The following is a 24,324-nucleotide window of genomic DNA, read 5'->3' on the forward strand; positions in this document are numbered from 1 at the left end:
TCTTTGGGGTTCAGGAGGGGAGGGGAGCACATGGTCTCACAGACAAAAGTCAGGTCCACATCAGTCATTTAAAATAAATTCTTTAATAGTCTCCATTTAATTGGTTTATTTGTTGTTAATAAATTGGCAACACAAGAAGGGGCCAGGGGTGTGCTCCCAGGCAGGCTCCCGTGCGGGCAGGCTCAGGCAGGAGACGCTGCCTGGGGGTGGGGCGTAGCCACCCTGTGCCCCAGGGGATTGAAGGAGAAAGCCCCCCAACTTCTGGGGGAAACCCCTGGGATGAACACAGTGGCCAATGAGCAAACAGAACCAGAGGAGCTAAAGGAAACCAAGGGAGGGAGGGAGGGAGGGATAGATGGGCAGGCCTGGGGGAAAGAGGCATTCTCTGGTATCCCCCACCCCTGCCCAGGGGCTCAGAAGCCTTTGCCTGGGTCCAAAGGCCAGGGCAAGCTCGGCTCACAGATTGGGGGAAGCGGCCCACATCTCCCTCCCCGCGCCAGGACTGACAGTCAAGAGACCGGCGGGAGCTCAGACAGAGCTGTTTTTAAAAGTCCCCTTAGCTCTAGGTGGGCCAGGGCCCCAGGGTTCTGAACGAAGGGTGGGCACAGTGCCCCTGTCCTCATCATGGCGATCTTGAGGGAACTGAGGCACCCCAATGACCCAGAGCCTCAGAAGCCAGAGGCCAAGGGCTTCTAGATGCTCCCTCCCACCCAGTCTGTACCTGAAGACCCAGGGCAGGTGGAGCAGCAGGGAGGCGGGGGAAGGGTGGGGGCAGGGCGTGAGGCACGCGTACCCCGCTCACCCGCGCTGGCCCAGCAGCCACCCGAGGCCTGGGCCAAGATCACTCCTCGGTGAAGTCCCTGTCTATGTCCATGTAGGGCTCTTCAATGTAGCTGACAAGGGCAGAGGGAGACTGGCGGTCCGGGTTCAACAGGATGGACACGGTCTCTTTCCAGTATGAGAAGCTGATGCAGGAGCTCTGTGCACAGAGAGAGGGGCCACAGAAGTGCCCTGGTAAGGGGTAGAGAGCTGCCTTCCACAGGGCCCTGGTGGGAGTCAGGCGCCCTGGACGCCTGCCCCTCCGAGGAGCCTGGGCCGGTGTGCCGGCACCCCGCCGGCCACCCTCGGGGGCGGGGCACTCACGTTCTCCAGGCAGGTGCTGTCCTTGTCCTTGTGCAGGTAGTGCTGCTGCCAGAAGCGCAGCAGGTTGTGGAAGTTGTTGAGCAGGAAGCCGGGGTACTTCTTGCTGTGCTCCATCCGCTGCAGCAGCCGCAGGTAGAGGGGCAGCCGCTCTTTCCGTCGGGCCAGCATCAGGATCACCAGGCTGGTGTTGAGGCAGCTGACGTTCTCCTACAAAGATCAGGCTGTGCGGGTCAGGCGTGTGCCGGCAGCCCAGGGGCCCTGGTGGACTGGGGCGGGGGGTAAGGGGACAGTGGGCAGGGCGGAGGTGTCCACGGGCCTCACACGGTGCTGCCCTGCATAAAGCCAACAGAGGCCTGCGGAGAGGAACGATGAGGCTCCTGCCCCCAGTGCCTTCCTGGCCCTCACTGTCCCCTTCTCCCACCCCAGAGGTAAGGGGAGCGGCATTATTAATCTAGTCAGTCCATGCCTCCTCCAGAATCAGCTCAGGCATGGCTGCTTCCTGGGAGCCTCAGTCCCTGGGGCAGCTGGGCGCACACATCTCTCTCAGCACTAGACTGGAAGCGTCTTGGTCTGTTTATTCACTGTGCGTCCCCAGCCCAGGATCTTGCCTTAATAAATGTTTGTTAGATGAAGGAACAAAAGAAAACCTCCGAGTGTTACCCCCATTTTAGGAAAGAGAGTGTGAAGCTTGGAGGAGGGCACCTGCACAATTGTTTGTCGAAGGAGATGGGTGTCAAATCAGATCCAACCCCAGGTCTGTGCTGCAGGCGGGGCCTGGAGAGCACTGGACGGGGAGGAGTCAGAACTCACTGCCCACCCAGACTCTGCCCAAACCACTTGTGACCTCGGAGCCTTGCTCCTTCCCCAGGCCCCTTCTGTAAAATGGGGAGCTGATCCCTTATTGGAGCAAGTCCTCAGAATAGCTGGGGGGTCTCCTAGGAATGAAGGGGTGGGTGACAGGAGGTACTTCTAGGGTGAAGGTGGCCCTGGGATGAGGGTAACTTTCCAATCCCCCTTTCCCCGGGGCAGGTCTGTAGGCCTCTCACCTGGGTCAGCGTCTGCACGTGAATGATATTGATGAGGCGGAAGAGGAAGGACATCTGTGTGGGCACCTGGGATATGTAGGCGAGCAGACGGCACTCGGACAGGACCTCCGCAACTGCGGACAGACAGGCAGAGGCGTGAGCAGCAGGCGCAGATGCTGCTCGGTGGCCCTGGGGCCCGACACCCAGGCTTCTAGTCAAGCCCCCCTCGGGTCCCGACTCTGAAGCTGGGAGCCCCCACTGTCAAAACAACTACAGAAAAGCTGGGCTGCGCAGGAAACACAGCTCCAGCTGCTCTGCCACCGTGGCCAAGCCTGCTTTCCCACGAGGGCCCCCGCCAGGTCGTGCCTTCACCTTGTCCTTCAGGCCCCTTGTGGGCCCGTGCTTCCCTGAGGCCCTCCCCAGGCTTCACCACTGGAATCCTCATCCAGGTAATTCCAGGCCAGGAGAGGAAGGGTATGAGTTGTTTTTTGCATTTTGCTGGCAACAATGTTTTGACCTTCATTAAAATGTCACACATGCCCATCAGAGAGAGCCACTGCCCTGCCCCCACCCATGTGGGCGTTTGGCGTAGTGACTCCCAGAAGCTCCTGTCTCCCTGCAAGAGGCTGGGTGTTTGGCACCAGTGCAGCCACAATGGACAAACTCGCTTCGGCACTGGGCCTTTCTTACCTTTCACGTCCACCTGGCTTTCAAATCGGTCCAGTGACAGAGTGACACAGCGCACCAGCATGTTGGAGTCCACCAGCGAGCTGTTGACCTGCTTCAGGAACACCTGGAACTGGAGCAGGGCCAGGCTGATGGGGGCGGCGGGCTCTCGGCTAAACACAGCCAAGGCCCAGGGCGTGTGGTCGCTGCAGGGGACACCCACCTGCCCTGGCCCAGCTGTTGCCAAGAGGAAGACTGAAACTCAGAGGATCTCGGAGCCCTCCCCACCTAATAAGCAGCCCCAGAGAGAGATGAACCAGATCTTCAGATACCACGTCCAGTGTTTTCTGCACCAAAGGGACTGCTGTCATTTTTACTTCAATTAGTCTGGGCTGGGTTTCTACCACATACACCCTGAAAGCTTAACACATCAGGCCACGTCCTGCCCTTCCAGGGCCCATCACGGCACCTGGCACACTGCGTCAGAGTCATTTCCAAGCTCACCTGCTCCCGCCTGCCCACAAGCAGGTGAGACTTTCATCCCTGCATACCTAGGGTCTAGCGCAGAGCAAGGACTAATGAACACTAACTGACATCTGCCCGCTGACCCCGGGACTCTCCAGTATAAAACCAGCACCTGAAGACTGGCAAGGACCAGGGCTCTGACATAACTTCTCGACAAAACAGTAAACTCACGAAGCCCTGGCTTAGACTTACCTTTGCATCAGTGTTGATGTACTTATTGAACCTCTTGAATGCATCAACGTTAAACTTCATCAGTTCCCCAAGGAGGTCAAAGTAACTCTGCAGCACATCCCGTGACTTGCACTCACTGTCCACGATACAGTAGAGGATGTGCTGGGGGTGGGAGAGGACAGAATGGAGGCAGGAAAAGGTGGCTGGTCCCCGGAGGCCCCAGGCCATGCTCATCTGAGCTGCTCACCGCCTGCCTCCCCCAGCCCTGGTATGTAGCTCAGCCCATGTGCTGTTAGCTTCGAGCAAGCAACCAGGTTAATAGAACCTGCTCCCCTGTCTAGATTCTCACTGGAGGATGCTGGTGGCTCCAAGTGCAGGGCCAGGCCTGACACACTTAACCAGGAAGTGGGGCGGGTAGTGGTGAGGGCACTTTGGGGTATGTAGCCACAACCTCTCTTGCTTGCCCAGGTCTGAGCTAAAGTCTTTTCACGATGGCCAAGCTCTCCAGCTCACAGGGAGGGAGCTGTCTCCAGAGGTAATACGTCCCCAGCCTGAGCACTGAGGCCATTCAAGTGAAGCATGGGGTTTAAGGACAGGAGACACATTTTGACCCCATGGTTCATGTTAATAAATGGAAAAGTTTACAATGAGTGAATTTTTACAAGACAGTTAAAGTGTTTCCTTTTCATTTTCTTGAGTTATATATACTGATTTAGATGAATTCTTTACCTTATAGATTTTATTACAATTCATGGGTCAGTTTCTTATTTGTTTTTTTTTTAAACCAATTGTAGCTTTGGACATTTTGCTTTACCCTCTTTTGTAAATTTTGCTTTTTCTGGAGACCATTTTTCAATAAAGGGAAATTAAATAGTCAGCAGCAAAGTATCCTTGGGGTCAAAAAGCCTTGCTGAGCAACTTCACAGACTCCTATAATCCTCCATGGCCACCCCTCAGATCCCTCAATCACCCGGTAAGCACCCATGGGGAACCCAGAGCTGAAAGCTCAGGGGATATACCAGAGAGATGTGCACTGGCATTTGAAGATAGAGAGTCTGGTCTGCTTCTGCCAGCTGTCTAAGTCTCAGGGCAGGAAAGCAATGCATGGGGCTGGGGGAGAAGGGGACACCCGACACCCTGGCTCCTCCAGGCCATTACCTCTAGAAGACCTCGCTTCAGCAGGAACATCTGGTCTGCATAGGAGGTGGTCCCTCGGAGGAAACTCTCCACAGCCCGGGCTTGCCAAAACCTGCGACCCAAATGTTGACCCCTGGCCCAGGTGGCTAAGGCTGCCCTCTTCTGGCCCATGTTCCATTCACAGAGGGGCTGGGAGATGTCTATTGCCCTTTTCACTGATTCAACACACTGAACACTGGGAGATGTTTACCGAACATCTCCCAGGCCTTGGGCCTCATACAGGGCACTGGGAACACGTGGCGAGTCCCCATCCTTAGGGAGCTGACGGCTCAGTGGGGAACAGTCCCCTATGTGGTTCATCTGGAAGGAGTATGTGGGTTCAGAGGACTGCCCCAGGAGTCACGTGTGAAAACATACTCCAGGCTCTGCTCCTTCAGAGGAACAGGAGGACATGGAAGAGAGGGGTCAGAAATGCATGAGGGACCAGACAGGCACGTGGACGGGTCACTGAACTCACTTCTGATGGGCTGTCCTAGAGAAGAAGAGGCTGATATTGACTGAGTGGCCACAGAGGGCAGAGCTTGGATCCGTGAGGGGACGAAGGGACAAGGTAGGCTGAGCTGACAGGGGACCCTTGGGCGTGGAGCCTGCTGACAGCTCACACCCACCCTGATGGAATGCGTCCCTCAGCCGCTGTCCTGTCCACAGCCTCTAAGACAACATGGATGAGTCTAAGGAACCGGGATGCCCTCCCTGTCTGCACCCCCCCGCCCCCTGCCTCCCCACAAGCCCTTCCTTTGCTCCCACAGTCCCCAAGGCAGGTCCTGGCTCTGAGCCCTTCCACACCACATCCCCCACATAGGGGTCTTTCCATGCTTATTTCCTGCAAGCCAGGGGCCTCCATATGGGTAGGGATTGTAGCTCCCATTTCTCCCCGCTTGTCCAGCATCAGCACAGAATAGGCGCTTGCTGAATGCTGGCTCAATTCCTGAAACACACTGCCAGCACACAGCAAAATCTAGTACGTGCTGAGTCAACACCAGGGAGCTGGCAGATTCCCTCTCCCTGACAGTAACCAGCTATGCGGGGTGGAAGCTGGTGACGACAGAAGGCGTTTCCAACAGCTTAAACACTTGGTTTCTGCACCCTCAGGAGTGGGAGGTGCATGTCCAGACCTACCTGAAAGATGACTCAGCTGGCTCCTTCTTCATAACCTGCAGCAGACGTGTTAACAAGCCTCTCTTCCCATCACAGACCAAACTCCTGAAAGAAAACAGAAATCTTGATGGCAGACTGGAGAGGCTGACAGAGGCCAAATTCCAAACGGCAGAAGAACTGTGTCTTCAGACCCTGGGGCTGGGGGTCTTTGCTGACGTAGGTGGGTAAAAAGCAAAACAAAACAAAACATGAGGACATTTCTAAACCGACAGCATGTCCTCCTGCTCCACCTGGGTCCAGAGCACCCTAAGGACTCCTGCAGTCTCAGAACTAAACAGCCAAATGCACTCTCACATCTCAGGGCAGCCTTCTCTGCCCAGGCTTGCTGACAAGTGACCAGAGGCCAAAAACGCATCCAGAGTCATATGGGGCTCAGAACTGCTGCAGGGAGGGCTGCTCGTTACAAAAGTGGGTTTGGATCACCATGACAGAGTCTGAGAGATGGGGCAAAGTCCGTGCCACTGACAGGGTAAGTAAGGCAGGGAGTACCCTGGGCCCCAGGTTTGGCTTCAGGTGGCCATGGACACATACTCAAGTTTCTGGGCCTCTACTTCCCAGTCTAGGAAGCAAAGACAATAAATGAGAAAAGCACTCAGGCTGCATTACGGAGGAGAGAGGAATAGCAGGCAGCGACTCTAGGCCCTTAAACCTTCCCTTCAAATAGAGCAGTCCTGCTGGTCACCTACTACAGGCCTTGTGCTATGTGCTTATTCGCTCAGTCATGTCTGACTCTTTGTGACCCCACTGTAGCCCACCAGGCTCCTTTGTCCATGGGGATTCTCCAGGCAAGAACACTGGAGGGAGTTGCCGTGCCCTCCTCCAGGGGATCTTCCCAACTCAAGGGTCGAACCCGGGTCTCCTGCACTGCAGACAGATGTGGGACTACATTCAATTTCATTTGAACAAAGACTTCTGCTGCTTTTAAACCAAAAACAACAACAGAAGACCAGAGAATTATGACTCCTGTTGCTGCACACAGTCCTCCCTGCCCTGACCCCTGTGAGCCTGAGAACCCCCTGCTCTGCTCCAGAAAGTGAGGCATTACTCGGCTAATGGGTTTTGGCAGAGGGCAGGAAAGGAGGAGGCCAACGAAGCTGAGTGAGCAGGGAGGGGGCAGAGCATTTACGACCTTTGGCAGGTGCCCCTGGTGAGCAGTTCGCTGAGCCCCTGCTCCCCAGTTTGTAAAGTGGGTGACAATGGCACTTCCCTCCGAGGCTGCTAAGGGGCTCCAATGAGACATCGCAGGTGGCGGGAGGACAGAGCCTGGTACAAGGGAGCCCTCGGCATGCCAGTTACACGTGGGTGCAAAAGGACAAGTATGCAGACCCGGGTGCACCTGTCTGTGAGTCCCAGGACATGCAGGCAGCCAGGTGGGCTGTGGGCCCCCCACGCTCACCTGTCAGTGTTGAGGACGGCTTCCACCTCAGGGATGTTGGCCTTGAGAGAGATGGCGCTGAGTTCATTCAGCTCTTGGTTGTTGAGCAGTAGATATTTGTTCCTGAAACAGATGTGTTGGAGGCAGTAATGGACAGGCACTGGGGCCGCCACGTCCACACTGGGCCAGTCTCTTGCTGCCCACTTCCGTTAAGAAGCCCCTGGTAGCCACCCTGAAAACCACCCACCCCGAGGCAGCATTCTGGGGGAGGGCATGGAGCCCACTGCTGTTCGGCTGAGGGAGTCTCCCTGGCCCCAAGGCCCACCCTCTGGAGGCCTGCATGTTCACTAACAAAGCCCCTTTCCTTAGTATGTGTAAGGCCCTTCTTTTGCCACTGAACATTTCTATTTAATTTCTCAAAGGCACTTCCAACTCCATGATGCCCAGACGCCCATCACTTGACTCAAGCCTGGCCCTAGTCCAGCTCTCCCACAAGGAGGCCCAAGTGTGACACTCTTCCTTCCCCCTTCATACCCAGGCCTCTCGTCACCCACGTCACGAGGACAGAACCGGCTTCCTAAACGGTCTCCCACAGGAATCCATCCCACACAAAGTACCCATAAAGATCTTCAGAAAACTGGAACCTGACCCTGCCACTCCTATGAAAAGCACGCCCTCCTTTCCTGCTGCTGCAGAATATACACAATCCAAGCCTGCAAATGTGACCTGTCAAATGACGGAAGCGAGGGACCCAGGTCCTCAGGGAAAAAAGGACACATTCAGGACATACTGGTGCCATTTTTCAGAGAGTTGCCATATTTCTTGGGGCTTAAGGCCTTCAGAGAACCTCTCAGAGAGGATGAGCCCCACCACCCACACAAAAGCTTCAAAGTGAAGGCCCCTGAGGACACGAGTCCTCAGGCATGTTCTATTAGCTTACACAAAGAATCTAAACCAGCACCTAAACATCAGGACCTTGCACATAAATCTTCATTTTTGGCTTCTCTTGGGGGAAAAACTCAGAAACTATACAACAGTGGGCCCTGTTTCCTGTACCCAACAGGTAGTAAGAGCTGAGTAGCACCTGCTTCTGTTTGCTAGCTCACCAATGTCTTCCCAGTGTCAAGGTCAAGGGTCAGCTGCCATTTACCACCCCCCCACCCCCCGCCTGCATTGTTCCCTCATAGCAGAGACTCATTCTCCTACACATCCTCCATCAACGGCTGAAGAGTTAAAAATGAGAGGGCAGAATGTGTTCTAAGGAAAATGGGAGAAAGCACATCTCCTCGTACAGGCAAAGAATATACCGCCTGTTCAACGTATAAATACTCAGCCCACTGTGGCCATCTGAGATTCCTACAGGCCTCTGAGAATAGCCAAGCTGTCTACTCCCGACTCAGAGGGACAGACGGCAGAGAGCTGCATTGACTCCAGGGGTATTAAGGGGCCAGCAACTTCCACACGCACTTCCAAGGTGGCTGTGGAGGTCAAGGGGAAGCTCAGGTGGTGCCTGGCATAAAGGAAGGGCTGGACAAATGGCAGCTCTTATGGAAGTGCAGCCTTGTGGTCACACTGAGGTGGCAGCGGCTCTCATGGCTCCCGGGCCCTCCTCAGCTGAGCTCAGTGATGAGACAAAGGGAGAACAGCAGCAGCAAACCAAGTCTCCTCTTGGGGACAGCTTGTACTTACTCGTGGTGGTCGCTGAAACTCTGGAGGAGCCTCAAAAACTGGATCTTCAAGGTGATGTCCTAAAATACACGTGCATCCTCGATGTTAAGACCACAGTCACAACGTTCAAAGAAAACAAAAGGCTTTGGTGAGAGCCTGGGCATCCTGCTACTTCTCTGAGTCCCTGTCCTGGCGCACAGGTAGGACTCCTCTTTAGTCAGAAAACCTTTTGTCCACATCTGGCCAACAGCGGATTAAGCTAAGGCAGAATCTTTCTGTTAAAAACACTCCAGGATATTGGATACAAAATAACTGAAATTATTTTCAATGTGAGGCTAAGCACATAGGAAAGGAAATTCCACTAGAATTAGAAATGAAGGAAGGACTGAGTTCAGAGCAGTGAACACAAGAGCTGATAGCTGGCAGAGAAGGGAAAATGAGACTTATTTGGGCCAGGGCTTGGGTTTCAACGCTCTGTAGGGACCAGACAGGACCTTGGGCCTATGCAAAGCCTGTGGAGCTGATACGTTTAGTGAAAAAAGGGTTAGAAAAACCTCACCTACCAGGCCCGGGAGTTGGCAAAGAACCCTGTCTCTGCTGGTGGAGGGGAGTCCCCAGGTCCGCAGGACCCTGGGCTCACACTTTCAGAGGGGCAGGGCAGATACTCAATGTGAAAACTTGCCCTGGGACACTGCTCCCTAAAGCACCTGGCAGACAAAAGCCAAATGTTCTATGGGACTACTTCCAGTATCCCCAAGGAAAACAAGCCCCCTGAAGGTGACCTTCTACAAACGGTACAGAACACAAGGCGACACTCCATCCCAAGCTGAGTGTGCAGACGCAGATACAAGTATCAGCACTCTGTTAACAATCCAAAAAAAACCCATAGAAAAGCATGTTATGAGTAACTAAAGAGATGAAATTAGAGAAAACACAACAGAAGAAAATATTTAACATAATCAATAAAAGTCCAAATACTTTTCGACAAAGATCCAGACAAAATGTCTAGAAATGCAAAATATATGAACCCAAATGGATCTGTTGAAAGGTAAATCTGACAAAGCCAAGGAGAAAAACAGCAAACTGGAAGACACGGCACTGAGGGAAGTCCCCAGAATGCAGCAGAGACCAGGCGGGACCCACGGCACTGGCCCCTGGCAGCCGTGTGGCACTGACGCGGTGCTGATGGCCGATGACTTAGACTCCCCGTTCAGGGCTCTTTAGGGCACTGTGATGAAAACCGGGTAGACATGAGCCCTTGACCCTTAAAAAAAAAACAAAAAAACAAAACTTCCTAAAGTCCTTTTTGGAGGCCAACTGCTGCCGTGGTTCTGGGAGGCAAACCTAATATTAGGGATGTCAATTAGGATGGGGTAGAGAACAGAATGAGGAAAAACCTGCTGCCCTGGAGTGGAGTGTGTGGCCCTGCCTGGAGGCGAATGAACAATGGGAAGCTGCTGGAGGGCCTCCAGAGGGATTCCTGGGTAGGTGGAGGGTGGGGGTCAGATCCTTCCCCAAGGTGGCTTCCAGTTATGGGAGTACACGGGCTGTGACTTTTAGTTTCTGCTCTACTCTCAAAGAAGGAGATTTCAAAGGGCCAACGGCAGGTCTTGAAACAACCACTCCTGGCATCTTCCGTCAGGGTCCCTGCTCACCGGGCTACAGTCACAGTTCTGGTTGTGACCGTGGAGCACGAGGGCAGATGCTGAATGCTTCCTCCAGATCAGTTTGTCAAACAAATTATTCAGCCCAGGGATCAGCTTGAACTCTGCAATCATTCTGTGAACCTGGAGGAGTAGGAAGGCAAAAGTATGAAGATAGATGTGAGTTGAAGGTCTATCAAAAGCCCAGGCATATATGTACAAGAAGCCTTCAGGATGAAGAAAGCAATGCTGAGCTTTAAAGCAAACATCTACACTGATTCTCACTATGCACCAACACACTTTCACACTCTCTAGAGACATTAAAAATTGGTAAAATTAGATGCCTCGTGGAAGAACCTTGAATGTTCAGGATCAGAGGGGAGAAAGACTTCACTGATACTTATTTACACCTCAATACAGAACTATGTGAATTACTGACCTATTAAAATAATCCATGTCCCTGTAGTACCTGGCACACAGTAGGAACTCAGTAAATGCTGACTGTGCAAATGGGGACACTGGCTCTCAGGAAGGCAGGGTCTTGAGGCCAGCTGGAAAGGGCCGCTGTGATCAGTTTAACCAAAGACCACAAAGATTCATAGAAACTTGGTACTGGGGAGACTAAGGGAGCAGGGGAACTCACGGTGAAGGGACAGAAAGAAAAGTCAGAGCAGCAGGATTTAAGTCCTGCTCTGATGATGCCTGGAGACTGAGAACATGGCCCTTATATAGGTCTTGGTTTTCACAAATATCAAGTGGGATGGAGGCCACCATCTGCTGTGTAACTTACCAAGTACCTGCAAATTCAAATATGATTATAGAAGTGTCTCGAAAAAGAAAAAGCACTCAACACAGGTGAGACATCGTGACTAGTATTTTTTATATGAAATATATACCACATGGAAGGAAGGAGCCCCAGTGCTGTGGACGGCACAGCAGGATCTCATCCAGTGTCCTGGTTTTAAATGCCAACCACAGGTTGACAATCCCCAAAGTTATACCTCCAGGGCCCATCTTGCCCCTAACTTAGGTGCAGGTAACCCCAGTGCCAATTCTAATAGACACCTAAACTTAACCTGTTCAAACCGAATCCTGCCCCTTCCTCCCTACAGACATCTGTACCCACTCCTTACCCACTAGTCTTAACCATCTCAATAAACAGCAAACCATTCCTCCCACCTGCTTGGAAAGAGATAAGGAAGTCATCTCTACTTCCTCTCTCCACTTAAGTCCATACCTAACTTCTCAGAAAATCTTACCTGTTCTACCTTCAAAACAGATCCAGAACAAAAGCACTGCTCACCACCCCTGCCATCAACACGTGGGTCCTAGCTACTGTCAGCTCTTGCACATAGCAGCCGGGGGATGGTTTTCTGTTTCACTCAGAGTGAATGCCAGAGTCCTTAAGTGGTCTATGAAAGCCAGAGGCAACCTGGCCCCCGGTGACCCCTTAGCCAGCCTCTCCTGACTGCTGGCTCCAGTCCACCCCCAGCTTTCTACTGTTTCACTGAACCATCAGGCCGGTGCCCACCAGGGCCTGCTTCCTTGACCTGGTAGGCCACCTCGGGCGAAGCGGTCAGCATGCCTGGCTCCCTTGCTTTCTTCAGGACACTGCCAGGCCAGATGTCATCTTTTCAGCCAGTCTTTCCCCTTCCACCTTCTCTAAAATTGTTCCTCTCTTGCAAACTTGTAATAACTGCATTGATCTCACAGAGAGCTGTGTGAGAGAACAGTCTCTGACTCAAAACAGTGCTCAGGGACTGCCGAGCTCCCAGCTCCCCCTCAGGCCTCTCGCTATATCCCTAGGAGGTAGAGGGAACGGGAAGGGGCCACTTGTACATCCTGGGGAGAAGCAGGGTGCGCTTCCAGAGCACCCCCCATCCCTCCCTCCTGGAACTGCTTCAAGACTCAGGGAACCTCCGCACAGCAGGACCCCTGGTAGCTGCCCAGCTGTCATAACTTGACTTAGTTCTGGCCCACCACCCCAAGCCCCCATCAGACTGGCAACTCCTCCAGTGCCATCTGCCGGGCAGACACCCACCCTTTATCCTGTGTATTAACAAGGTCGGGTAACATGGCTACGCCACCCACTTCTGCCTGGGGCCTGAGCTCAGTCTAGAAACGTTGCCCCAGTACAGTGCGGTGGGAGGACTATGGGCTCTGGAATCAGACTGCAGGGCTGAGGAACGCGACTCCTCACGCTGCTGGGCCAGGGCCAGGGCCCTGTAGAGGCAGCTGAGCAGGATGGCCGGCGCGCCGCGCCGCGTGCGCCCGGGAGGCACCTCTCCTCTCGCGCGCCTGGGAAGCATCTCGCCGCGCGCGCCCGGGAAGCGCCTCTCCTCTCGCGCGCGCGCGCCTGGGAAGCGCCCGCCCCGGCGCCGCGGCCTGGAGGCGGGCGGGCCTCACCTGGTTGCGCTGGCGCCCCATCAGCAGCACGCACAGCACGTACAGAACCTCCAGCTTGTACATGATCTCGTGCATGATCTTCATCGACTGAGGCAGCTGAGTCCTGGTGGAGCTGTGAGGCGGGCCGTTCTCCTCAGAAGCCCCTGGCGGAGGGAACACAATGGAGGCTGGCACAGCCACCAGGAGACAGGCTTCAGTCACTGCGCGTGAGGAAACACGTTTCTGCTCCTCAGACCTGCTCTGTGAACAGACTTGAGGGGACAGCCTTTAGACTGGGCCCCAAGTCTGTGACGGAGACTCTGAAAGGCAGGCCACCAGGGGCCAGGGGAACTTAGACGCATAGCAAATACGGACTCTGCAATTCCACCCCATCCGCTTTCTGACGCAGCCCACGCAGTACCCTAACCCATTCTCTGCCCTCATTGGCACTCCTCACTCCACCTCCGCCCCCAGAAGGCACCCAGACACGTGTCCAGCAGGAAACTGTCAAATTCTCTTCAGGTCACAAATGACTGAATATGTGGTCATTCTGCCGACATTCCACAAGGGGGCACCGCTGAAGGACTGAAAGGGATCTTTTTAAAAGACTTTTTTCCTCCTATTGCTCAAACAACAGCCATAGGAAGTTTCCTAAGGCAGACGAGGCATCACAATCGATACTAGAGATGGAGCTGAACATGTTACCTACTAGCAGATTTTCATTTCCCCCGATTTCATTATTAGCAATGACAGCAACAGCCATGTAGTACCTATGGGACACGATGTGTGTCACTGTGTTCTGGGCTTTAGATAAACCATTTACCCCACTACCAAAATAGTCTCCGTGAGTCACACAGTGGAGGGTACTCTCAGGAGCGTGGCAGAGCAAAGGGATGAAGACTGAGGGCTGTGGAACAGCAACCTGCTGGCTGTAGGAGCCTGGGCGTGTCACCTCCTCGTTGGGCTTTCAAGGGTTCTGTAAATGGGGAGAACAGGAGTGCTGCAGCGGTCAGCTAGAGATCCTGTGCAGAGTGAAGGAGCCCAGAACCTGCTTCCTGGGAAGCCTCACTCTTGCTGTGCTGTGCTCAGTTGTGTCCGACTCTTTGCAACCCCCAAGACTGTAGGCCGCCAGGCTCTCTGTCCACAGAATTTCCCAGGCAAGAATAATGAAGCATTCTTCCTGGAGTATTTCCTTCTCCAGGGGATCTTCCAGACCCAGGGATCTAACCTACATCTCATGAACTGGCACATGGATTCTTTACCACTGAGTCACCTGGGAAGCCCCGGTCTCACTCTGCGGTCCCTATTATTTTAAATGCTCAGAGTCAGGAGACCTTAGGATTTACTTCCTCTTAGTTTTTCTCATCTTTAAGGTGAAAGGATAAATCAATAACTACTGAGGTCCTTTCATACTCCTACTGAACTGCTGCCCTGGAGCCTTTTGGAAAGGCCAGAAAATCAGTCTGTTACAGAGCAGTGGTGCTAAGATATAGCCAGATGAGGCACTCACAGTTATGATTTCTGTTTGGTTATATCATGCCACAATAACCTAACTTACTCCACCCCATGGACTTGGAACTATTTTTCCAGCCATGTTAACCATCACTAATATATAAGCTGGAAGAGGACCAGTTGCTGAAAGAAGCATGACTGCACCACAAGGCCTAAAGACTTGGAGCCAGACTGTTAGGTGGCTTTGGGAAATCTGTTGACATGCCTGTGCTTCAGCATCCATCCTTATCTATAAAACAGGAGTAACAGCAAGTCTGTGTGCTGTTGCTCAGTCGCATCCAACTCTTTTCAACCCCCTGGACTATAGCCCGCCAGGCTCCTCTGTCGATGGAATTTTCCAGGCAAGAATACTGGAGTGGGTTGCCACCTCCTGCTCCAGGGCATCTTCCTGTCCCAGGGACTGAACCTACATCTCCTGCATCTTCTCTCTTGTGTCTCTTGCACTGGCACAAGGATTCTTTAATATTGCAACACCAGGGAAGCCCAAAGGCAACAGCATCTATCTATTACCAATGTTGCAGAGGTTAAATGACTTAAAATCGTAACAGTATCTATTACCAATGCTGCAAAAATTAAATGACTTAATATGTTAGAAGTGCTTAAAAATTGCCAAGCACATGTACCCTACATACTAATGTGTGTCAAGCAGAAGTAAAACACTCACTCTGGGATTTTCAGTTAATGCTTGCTTGCTACTTGTTTTCTTTCTTGTAATCTGCAAGCTCTTAATGGCAACTAAAGAGGCAGTAGGCAAAAACTAAGAAACATTTACTCAAGAAAATCTAATTGAGAAAATGCTATTTATTGACATATATTTTCTTGCATGTTGGGAGGAAAACCATCATTACTCAGTTTTATGTCTTGGGACTCCTTGGCCCAGCTCCCAGAACAGTCAACTGACTGGTAAAGAGAATCTGATGAGTTATCACGTAGAACCACACCTCTGCTGCACACCTGCTGGGTGCCGTGAAGCCTCTGGTGCCTCAGCGTCCTCATCACCTAGACCAGGAGTTTATGGTGGGGGGCGGGGCACTGCGGGAGAGGGCCTGTGTGGAAGGAGCAGGTGTGGTGGGTGGCACACAAGCCCTCCTCGGTAATGAACCTCTGTGAAGAGATGCAGGCAGCTTGGATTCTTCCGAGTCACTGCCAACTTCTGCTGCCTGGTTTGCAAAGGCCTCATAAGAAACTCTGGGATAAATATTTTCAACACACACAGGCCTCAAAGCAATAGCCAGTGTGCAGGAACAAGACAATTCCCAAGATGAGGATGGGAAAACTCGTTTAAGAGGCCTGGCCTTCCCTCCGCATCTCTGCAGTTCCACAATACTGATTAAAGTGGGCATGACCCTCCATACATCTGTCCTGTACCCTGCAGCACACTAACTTAAAAAAAGTAGCTTTGAGCTATAATTCACATACCATACAATTCATCCCTTTCAAGAATATAACTCACTGGTCTTTAATATATTCACAGAATTGCGCAGCTATCATCACAATCAACATTAGAGCACTTTTATCACCCCACAAAGAAATCTTATTTGCTTTAGCAGCCGCTCCCCTTTTCTCACCAAGCCCCTAGAAACCCAGGCATCCATTAGACTATGTTCTGTCTCTTTCTACAAATCGAATCATGCAACTTGTCATTTTTTTTTTACCAGCACAGTGTTTTCAAGGTTTATTCAGGCTGCAGTATGTATCAGTACTGAATAATAATCTATTATATATCAATTTTTTTAATCCATTCATCAGCTGATATCTGAGTTGTTTCTGTATTTTGGTTATAATAAATCTGCTACTATGACCATCCACGTGTAAGTTTTTGTATAAACATATATTTTCACGTATCCTAGGTGTATACCTAGAAGTGGAATTTCTAGGTCATACAAAAACTATGTTTAACTTTTTGAGTAACTGCCAGACTGTCTTCCACAGTGGCTGCATCAGTTTGCATGCTTACCAACAGAGAATGAGGGTTCTGATTTTTCCACCTCCTTAAGGACACCTGTTACCAGTCTTTTTGATGATAGTCATGCCAGTGGGTATGAAGGGATATCTGATTGTTGGACTGGATTTGCATTTCCCTGATGGCTAATGATGTTGATAATATTCTCATGTGCTTGCTGGTTACTCTTGTATCATCTCTGGAGAAAGTCTATTCAGATCTTTTGCCCATAATTTGAAATGGGTGTCTTTTCATTATTGAGCTGTAGGAGTTCTTTATATCTTCTAGATACAAGTCCCTTATTAGATACATGGTTTGCAAAAATGTTCTCTTCTACCCTCCAAAAGTGTTCACCCATTCTGGCTTTTCCCTTTCTTGATGTTGCTTTTTGAAGCACAGAATATTTTCCTTTTAATGAAGTCCAATTTACCTAGTTCTCATCTGGTTGCCTGTATTAGGCATCATCTAAGAAAGCACTAGGGTTTCCCCGGTGGCTCAGTAGTAAAGACCCCACCTCCCATCGCAGGAGATATAGGTTCGATCTCTGGGTCAGGAGGATCCCCTGTAGAAGGAAATGGCAACCCACTCCAGTATTCTGGCCAAGAAAATCCCACAGACAGAGAAGCCTGATGGGCTACAGTCCACAGGGTCACAAGGGGTCAGACATGACTGAACCACAACAACAACAACAACAAAGAAACCATGACCAAATCCAAAGTCCTAAAGAGTTATCCTTGTTTTCTTCTAAGTGTTCTCAAGGATTAGTTCTTACATTAGGTCTTTGATCTTTTTGAGCTCATTTTTATATATGATGTGAGGTGGCAGGGGAGGGAGGTCCAACGTTATTCTTTTGCATGTGGATATCTAATGGTCCCAGTACCATCTGCTGAAAAGACTACTGTTTCCCCAACCAAATAGTCTTGGCACTCTTGTTGAAAATCAACTGACCATATAAGTGAGCATTTATTTCTCAATTCTCAATTCTATTTCATTGTGTATATCTCTTGAGGTCAGTAGCACAATGTCTTGAATATTATAGCTTTATACTAAGTTGGAAAACTAGGCAATGGAAGTCCTCCACTTTGTTCTTCAAGACTGCCATAGCTATTTGAGGCCTCCTGTATTTCCAAATGAATTTGAGGGCCTACTAGTTCATTTCTGCAAAGAAATCAGTCAGGATTGTAACAAGGACTGTGTTGACTCTTTAGACAGACCTGGAAATCAAGGTGTGAATTACTGCTACTTTAATAATATCAACTCTTCTGATTCATGAACAAATACTTTCTTTACAATTTTTTAGGTTTTCTTTCAGTAATAATTATGTTTCGTAATTTTCAGAGTGTAAGTTTCCTATTTCTTTGTTAAATATGTCACTAAGTATTTTATTCTTTTCTGATGCTTTTTTAAATGAAATTGTTTTAATTTCATTCTTGGTTTGTTCATTGCTACTGTACAGAAATACAACTGATTTCTGTATACCTATCTTGTATGCTGAAACTGTTGAATAAACTTGTTTATTGGTTTAGCAGTTTTTTAGTGGATCCTTAGGTTTTTCTATACAAGAGATCATGTCATCTGTGACTAGAGACAGTTTTACTTCTTCCTTTTATTTCTTTTTCTTGCCTAACTACCTAACCAGAACTTCCAGTACAATGAACAGAAGTGTTAAGAGCAGGTATCTTTGTCTTGTTCTAATCTTAGTAAGGGAAAAGTTATCAGTCTTTGGCCATTAAGTGTTATAATATTGGCTGTGGGCTTTCTTAGATGCCTTTTAACAGGTTGAGTTCTTTTCCATTCCCACTTGGAATGCTCTTATCTTAAAATGGATTTTGTCAAATGCTTTTTCTCCATCTACTGAAATAATCATGTAGTTTTCGTCCCTTTTCCATCAATATGGTATATTAAATTGACTTTCATATACTGAGTCAGCTTTGCATAAATTCCATTTAGTCTATACATACTTGATCAGGTATATAATCCTTTTTTGTTGCTGTATTTGGTTTGCTAGTATTTTTGTTGAGGTGTTTTGCATATATGTTTGTAAGTTACGTTAGTCTGTAATTTCCTTGTGATGTCTCTGGTTTTGTTATCAGGGTAATAGTTTCACAGAATGAATTAAGAAATGTTCTTTCCTCTTCTACTTTATGGAAGTCTGTGATGTACAGGCATTACTTCTTCTTTAAATGGTTGATAGAATTAACCAGTGAAGCCTTTTGAGCCAGGACTTGTTTTTGGGATAGTTTTTCATCACTAATTCAATCTCTTGTTATAGGTCTGTTCAGATTTTCTATTTCTTCTTGAGTCAGTTGCAGGAGTTTGTGTCTTTCTTATAATTTTTCCATTTCAGCTGGGTTATCTAATTTATTAGCATATAGTCGTTTATAGTATTCTCTTATAGTCCTTTTATCTCTGTAAGGTTGGTTATAATATATCCTCTTTCACTCCTGATTTTAGTAATTTGAATCTTGTCTCATTTTTTTTGCTTGATCAGTGCAGCTAAAGAGTTGTCAATTTTGCTGATATTTTCAAAGAATCAGCTCTTGGTTTTGTGGATTTTCTCCACTGTTTTTCTATTCTCTATAAATTTCCAATTCAATCCTATTATTTCTTCCCATCTGTCTGCTCTGGGAATGTGGTTTGCTCTTCTTTGTTCAATGACTTAAAGCAGAAAGTTAGGTTATTTTTTTGAAATCTTATATGTAGGCATTTACAGCCATAAATTTCTAAGCATGTTTTAGTTGAAATTCTATAAATGTTGGTATGTTGTGTCATCATTTTAATTTCATCTCATTCATCTCAAAGTATCTTCTAGTTTTCTTTGTGATTTTATCTTTGAACCATCAATTATTTGGAAGTGGACTGCTTAACTTCCACACATTTGTGAATTTCCCAAATTTCTTTCTACTATTAATTGAAGTATATACTCTACAACTTTAATCCTTTTTTTTAAGTTTCCTGAAATTTTTTTAGGGTTTAGTGCGTATATATATATATGCACTATATATATATATATATTTAGTCTAGTTGGCTTACTGTGTTGCTCAAGTCTTCTATTTCCTTGTTGATCTTCTACATAGTTATCCATTATTGAAACTGGGTTATTAAAGTCTCCAACTATTATGTTGACCTATTTCCTCTCTTCGAATCTGTTTTTGCTTTCTTAACTTATTTTTGGCTCTGTTGTTAGATACATATGTGATTTTAACTGCTAAATCTTGATAGATTTACTATAAAATCTACTTATAAATCTGATAACTTTTTTTTAAAAGTCTCTCTTATAGTACAGCCATTACAGTTTTTAATGGTTATCTTCTGCATGATACACTTCTATCATTTACTTTCAACCTATTTCTATCTTTGAAGAGAAAGTGTGTATCCTGTAGGATGCATATAATGGATAGTTTTAAAAAACCCAACATGGCAATCTGTTTTTTGAATGAATTGTTTAATCTATTCGCATTTAATGTTATTACTGACAAAACTGAATGTACTTCTGCCTTTTACTTTTTGTCTTGTTAAAGCTCACTTGTATTCCCCTAGTTCTTCTTTAACATTTTTTGTATTAAGTAAATATTTTCTAGTGTAACAACGTAATTCCTTTAACTGTATTTCTAAAGTTACTATGTCAGCAGTCACTACAGGGCTTCTTGCCATATACATCTTGACAGACTCTTTTTTAGATTTAAACTAACTCCAGGGCTTTTACAGGTCCCTCTCCTCCCTTTCTGTGCTGTTATTATTATGTATACTACATCGACATATGCTGAAAACCAAACAATACAATGTACTATACAATACATTGTTACACAACATTTTGTAATTATTTCATAAAATTGTATGTCCATTAAAGAAGCCAAGAAAAGAAAGGAGAATAAATATTTATAATTTTCTATAATGACCCTCTTTATTTACCATTTTGATTTTCTTCAGATTCCTGTCAATTCCTGAGTTACTATCTTATAACAATTTCCTTATTCCAACACAACTTTGGTCCCACCCTCTTTCTTTGATCTGTTATTGTCAAATATATTACTTTTCTATTTGTTATAGGTTCAACAATATAATTATAAACACAGTTTTACACAACTGCTTTCGAGATTAGTTAAGGAAAAATATGCACTTATATTGTCTTTTAAATTATTATAATTACCTTTACTGATGCTGCATTTTTTTGGCGTGTGAATCTGAATTACTGGCTGAGGTCACTTGCTTTCAGCCAGTATTTCTCATAAGAGAGATCTGTTAGCAGCAAATTCCCTAAGTTCTTCTTTATCTAGGCAGTTTATCTAGGTGTTTATTTCACCTTCATTAAAAGAAAATTTCTTTAATTGAAGCATAGTTCATTTACAATGTTGTGCCAATCTCTGCTATATAGCAAAGTGACTCAGTTATACGTGTATAGACATTCTTTTTTAAAATATTCTTTTTCCACTATAGTTTATCACAGGGTATTGAATGTAGTTCCATGTGTTATATAGTAGGACCTTTTTGTTTATTCATCTTGTATATAATAGTTTACATCTGTTAATCCCAAACTGCCAGTCCTTCTTCCCCCCCGCTTGTGGTTGGCAACCACAAGTCTGTTCTGTGTCTATGAGTCTGTTTCTGTTTCGTTCATCTGTGTCATGTTTTAGATGTCACATATTAAGTGATATCATACGGTGTTTGTCTTCCACTTTCTGCCTTACTGCACCCAGTATGGTGATCTCTAGTTGCATCCATGTTGCTGCAAATGGCATTATTTGCTCCTGTTTATGACTGAGTAGTATTCCATTATGTGTACATACCACATCTTCTTTATTCATTAGTATATGCTGACGGACATTTGGGTTATTTCCATGTTTTTGTCTACTGTGAACAGCGGTGCATGCACCTGGTTGAATTACAGCTTCATCTGGTTATACGCCTGGTATAGGACTGCTAGACCATACAGTGATTCTTAGTTTTCTGAGGAGCCTCCACCTTGTCTTCAACAGTGGTTGCACCAACTTACATTCCTACCAACAGTGTAGGGGAGTTCCCTTTCTTTCACAACTTTTAAAGCATTTGTTTATAGACTTTAATGACTGCCAATCTGACCAGTATGAGGTGGGACCTCACTGAACTTTTGATTTGCATCCCCTTAATATTAAGTGATGTTGAGCATCTCTTCATGGGCCTACTGGCTATCTGTCATGTCTGCTTTGGAGAAATGTCTATTAAAGTCTTCTGCCCATCGTTTGTGTATTTTGGAGATTAAGCCCTTGTCTGTTGCATCATTTGCAAATATTTTCTCCCCTTCCACAGGTTGTCTTTTTGTCATTGTTGTTTTTTATGGTTTCCTTTGCTATGCAAAATCTTGTAAGTTCAATTAGGTCTCTTTTGTTTATTTTTGTTTTTATTTTTATTGCCTTAAGGGATGCACCTTCATTTCTGAAAGGTTTTACTGGATATAATTCTTGGCTGAGTTTCTTTCCCAGCACTTTGAGTAGGTCATTTCACTCCCTTCTGGCTGCTATCATTTCTGATGATCTTATTGAGATAATCTTGGGCAGTTCACTTCAGTTCAGTTGCTCAGTCGTGTCCGACTCTTTGCGACCCCATGAATTGCAGCACACCAGGCCTCCCTGTTCATCACCAACTCCCAGAGCTCACTCAGACTCACGTCCATCAAGTCCGTGATGCCATCCAGCCATCTCATCCTGGGTCAGCCCCTTCTCCTCCTGCCCCCAATCTCTCTCAGCATCAGTCTTTTCCAACGAGTCAACTTTTTGCATGAGGTGGCCAAAGTACTGGAGCTTCAGCTTTAGCATCATTCCTTCCAAAGAAATCCCAGGGTTGATCTCCTTCAGAATGGACTGGTTGGATCTCCTGGCAGTCCAAGGGACCCTCAAGAGTCTTCTCCAACACCACAGTTCAAAAGCATCAATTCTTCGGTGCTCAGCCTTCTTCACAGTCCAACTCTTACATCCATACATGACCACAGGAAAAACCATAGCCTTGACTAGACGGACCTTAGTCGGCAAAGTAATGTCTCTGCTTTTGAATATACTATCTAGGTTGGTCATGACTTTTCTTCCAAGGAGTAAGCGTCTTTTAATTTCATGGCTGCAGTCACCATCTGCAGTGATTTTGGAGCCCAAAAAAATAAAGTCTGACACTGTTTGCTCTGTTTCCCCATCTATTTGCCATGAAGTGATGGGACCAGATGCCATGATCTTAGTTTTCTTAATGTTGAGCTTTAAGCCAACTTTTTCGCTCTCCCCTTTCACTTTCATCAAGAGGCTTTTTAGCTCCTCTTCACTTTTAGCCATAAGGGTGGTGTCATAGCCATTTCTTTCTTGCTATTTTCAAGATTTTCTCTGTCTTCCAGCATTTTCATTATGATGTGCCTGGGTATAATTCTTTTATTTACTTGTAGTTCTTTGAACTTCTTGGATGTGTACACATTGATCAAATTTGGGGAGTTTTCAGCAACTACTTTGAATATTATTTTCCTGTTCCTTTCTCTCAGTGAACTTTTCATTCCAGTTATTGTATTTTTCATCTCTGGAACTTCCTTTTGACTTTTTTTTAATCTGCTTATTAATATTCTCTATTTGATGACTCATTGAGCTTCTTTGAGCATAGTTACCTTTAGCTCTTTGACCATAATTATGATGTCTCTGTTAATTCTAACATCTGAGCTCTTCCACAGGCAATTTCTTTTGCCTGCTTTCTCCTATGTATGGGTCATATTTTCCTGTTTCTTTGCATGTCTCAATTTTTGTTAAACATTGGACATGTTAGGTAAATATTATGGCAACTCTTGAGGCTGATTCCCCTTCCTCCTTTCAGGGCATGTTGTTGTTTTCTTGTTTGTTCAGTGACCTGCCCAGCCACTTGTGGTAAAGTCTGTTTCTCTGAGGACTGGTTTGCTGTTTTCTTGTTTATTTGTTTGGTGACCTACCTAGCTACTTGGGGATAAAGTCTACTTCTCTGAGGACTGATCTGTTGCTTTCTTGTCTAGTGACCTGCCTAGCCATTTGTGGTCAAGTCTACGTCTCTGAGGACTGATGAGCCCCTCTGCCAGCCTTGGGCATGTGTCCCTGGATGACAGTGTTTTAGCAGGGCTCTCTTTGTCTGGATCTTTCCCTCATCTCTGTTAAACTTTCTGCCTCATCTGATACGAAACTCAGCTGTCAGGCTCCACTAACTGCTAGCTGACTGCTCTACTGTTTTTGACAAAAGCCTTGAGGCATAAATTGCTCCAGAGTCTGATTCAATTAAATTCAGGCAGGGGTAGTTTTTGAGGCTGAGGTTTCTTGTGACCTCAGCTTTAAGCTCTTCTCAGCCACTTCTTTCCCTGGTTCTCTGGGGGAACTAGCTGGCATATGGTTTGACTTTTAATTCTCAATTAAAAATAAGTCCTTTTATTTTCTTAAAAAATCTACATTGTTTCTGAGAATGACCTTGAGCTCAAACTTCCCAACATTCTGTTCTTACCTATTACCTCTCTGCCTGGCAAAATCTCAGTGCTACTACTCTGAGCAGGATTGATAGCCTCTACTGTCTTCTCAGCTTGCCTCTATGTGGTGGAACCTCTGTTCCACAAGTGAACTGGGGCAAGGTGATAAGGGCCACAGAATTCTTGGCCTACTGGGCCAAGCTTCTGAGCTATGAGTATGGTATGGAGGTGGATGGAAGGAAGGAAACCCTGGCATTATGCTAAGTAAAATAAGTCAGAGAAAGACAAATACTGTATAATACCAATTAAATGTAGAATCTAAAAAAAGCTGAACTCAGAGAAACAGAGTGGTGGTTACTAGTGGTTAGGAGTCGGGAAAATGAGAAGATATTGGTTAAAGAACACAAACTTCCAGTTATAAGATTAATAAGTTCTGGGTGTCCAACAGAGAAGATGGTGATTACAGCTAATAATACCATTATCATATA

At 47.2% G+C, this 24,324-nt stretch overlaps 1 protein-coding gene across 2 annotated transcripts in view; it reads right to left on the bottom strand.

Moving 5' to 3' along the window:
* Positions 1-64: 64 nt before the first annotated feature.
* TRPC4AP (transient receptor potential cation channel subfamily C member 4 associated protein) overlaps positions 65-24,324 on the bottom strand; it is a 70,324-nt gene continuing 46,064 nt past the window's right edge. The window contains exons 9-19 of one of the 2 annotated variants that reach the window (XM_004014517.5): positions 12,978-13,120; positions 10,584-10,715; positions 8,950-9,008; positions 7,282-7,383; positions 5,847-5,930; positions 4,689-4,779; positions 3,552-3,692; positions 2,859-2,967; positions 2,190-2,302; positions 1,144-1,350; positions 65-979 (exon numbers count right to left, since the gene is read on the bottom strand). In XM_004014517.5, the coding sequence (XP_004014566.4) occupies positions 842-979; positions 1,144-1,350; positions 2,190-2,302; positions 2,859-2,967; positions 3,552-3,692; positions 4,689-4,779; positions 5,847-5,930; positions 7,282-7,383; positions 8,950-9,008; positions 10,584-10,715; positions 12,978-13,120 (1,319 nt within the window). In that variant the 3' untranslated portion in view covers positions 65-841. Of the gene's footprint in view, positions 980-1,143; positions 1,351-2,189; positions 2,303-2,858; positions 2,968-3,551; positions 3,693-4,688; positions 4,780-5,846; positions 5,931-7,281; positions 7,384-8,949; positions 9,009-10,583; positions 10,716-12,977; positions 13,145-24,324 lie in introns of both variants that reach the window. The other variant, XM_004014516.5, reaches the window with a different exon arrangement.

Source organism: Ovis aries, chromosome 13, assembly GCF_016772045.2.
Source record: "Ovis aries strain OAR_USU_Benz2616 breed Rambouillet chromosome 13, ARS-UI_Ramb_v3.0, whole genome shotgun sequence".
NCBI classification, from domain to species: domain Eukaryota; kingdom Metazoa; phylum Chordata; class Mammalia; order Artiodactyla; family Bovidae; genus Ovis; species Ovis aries.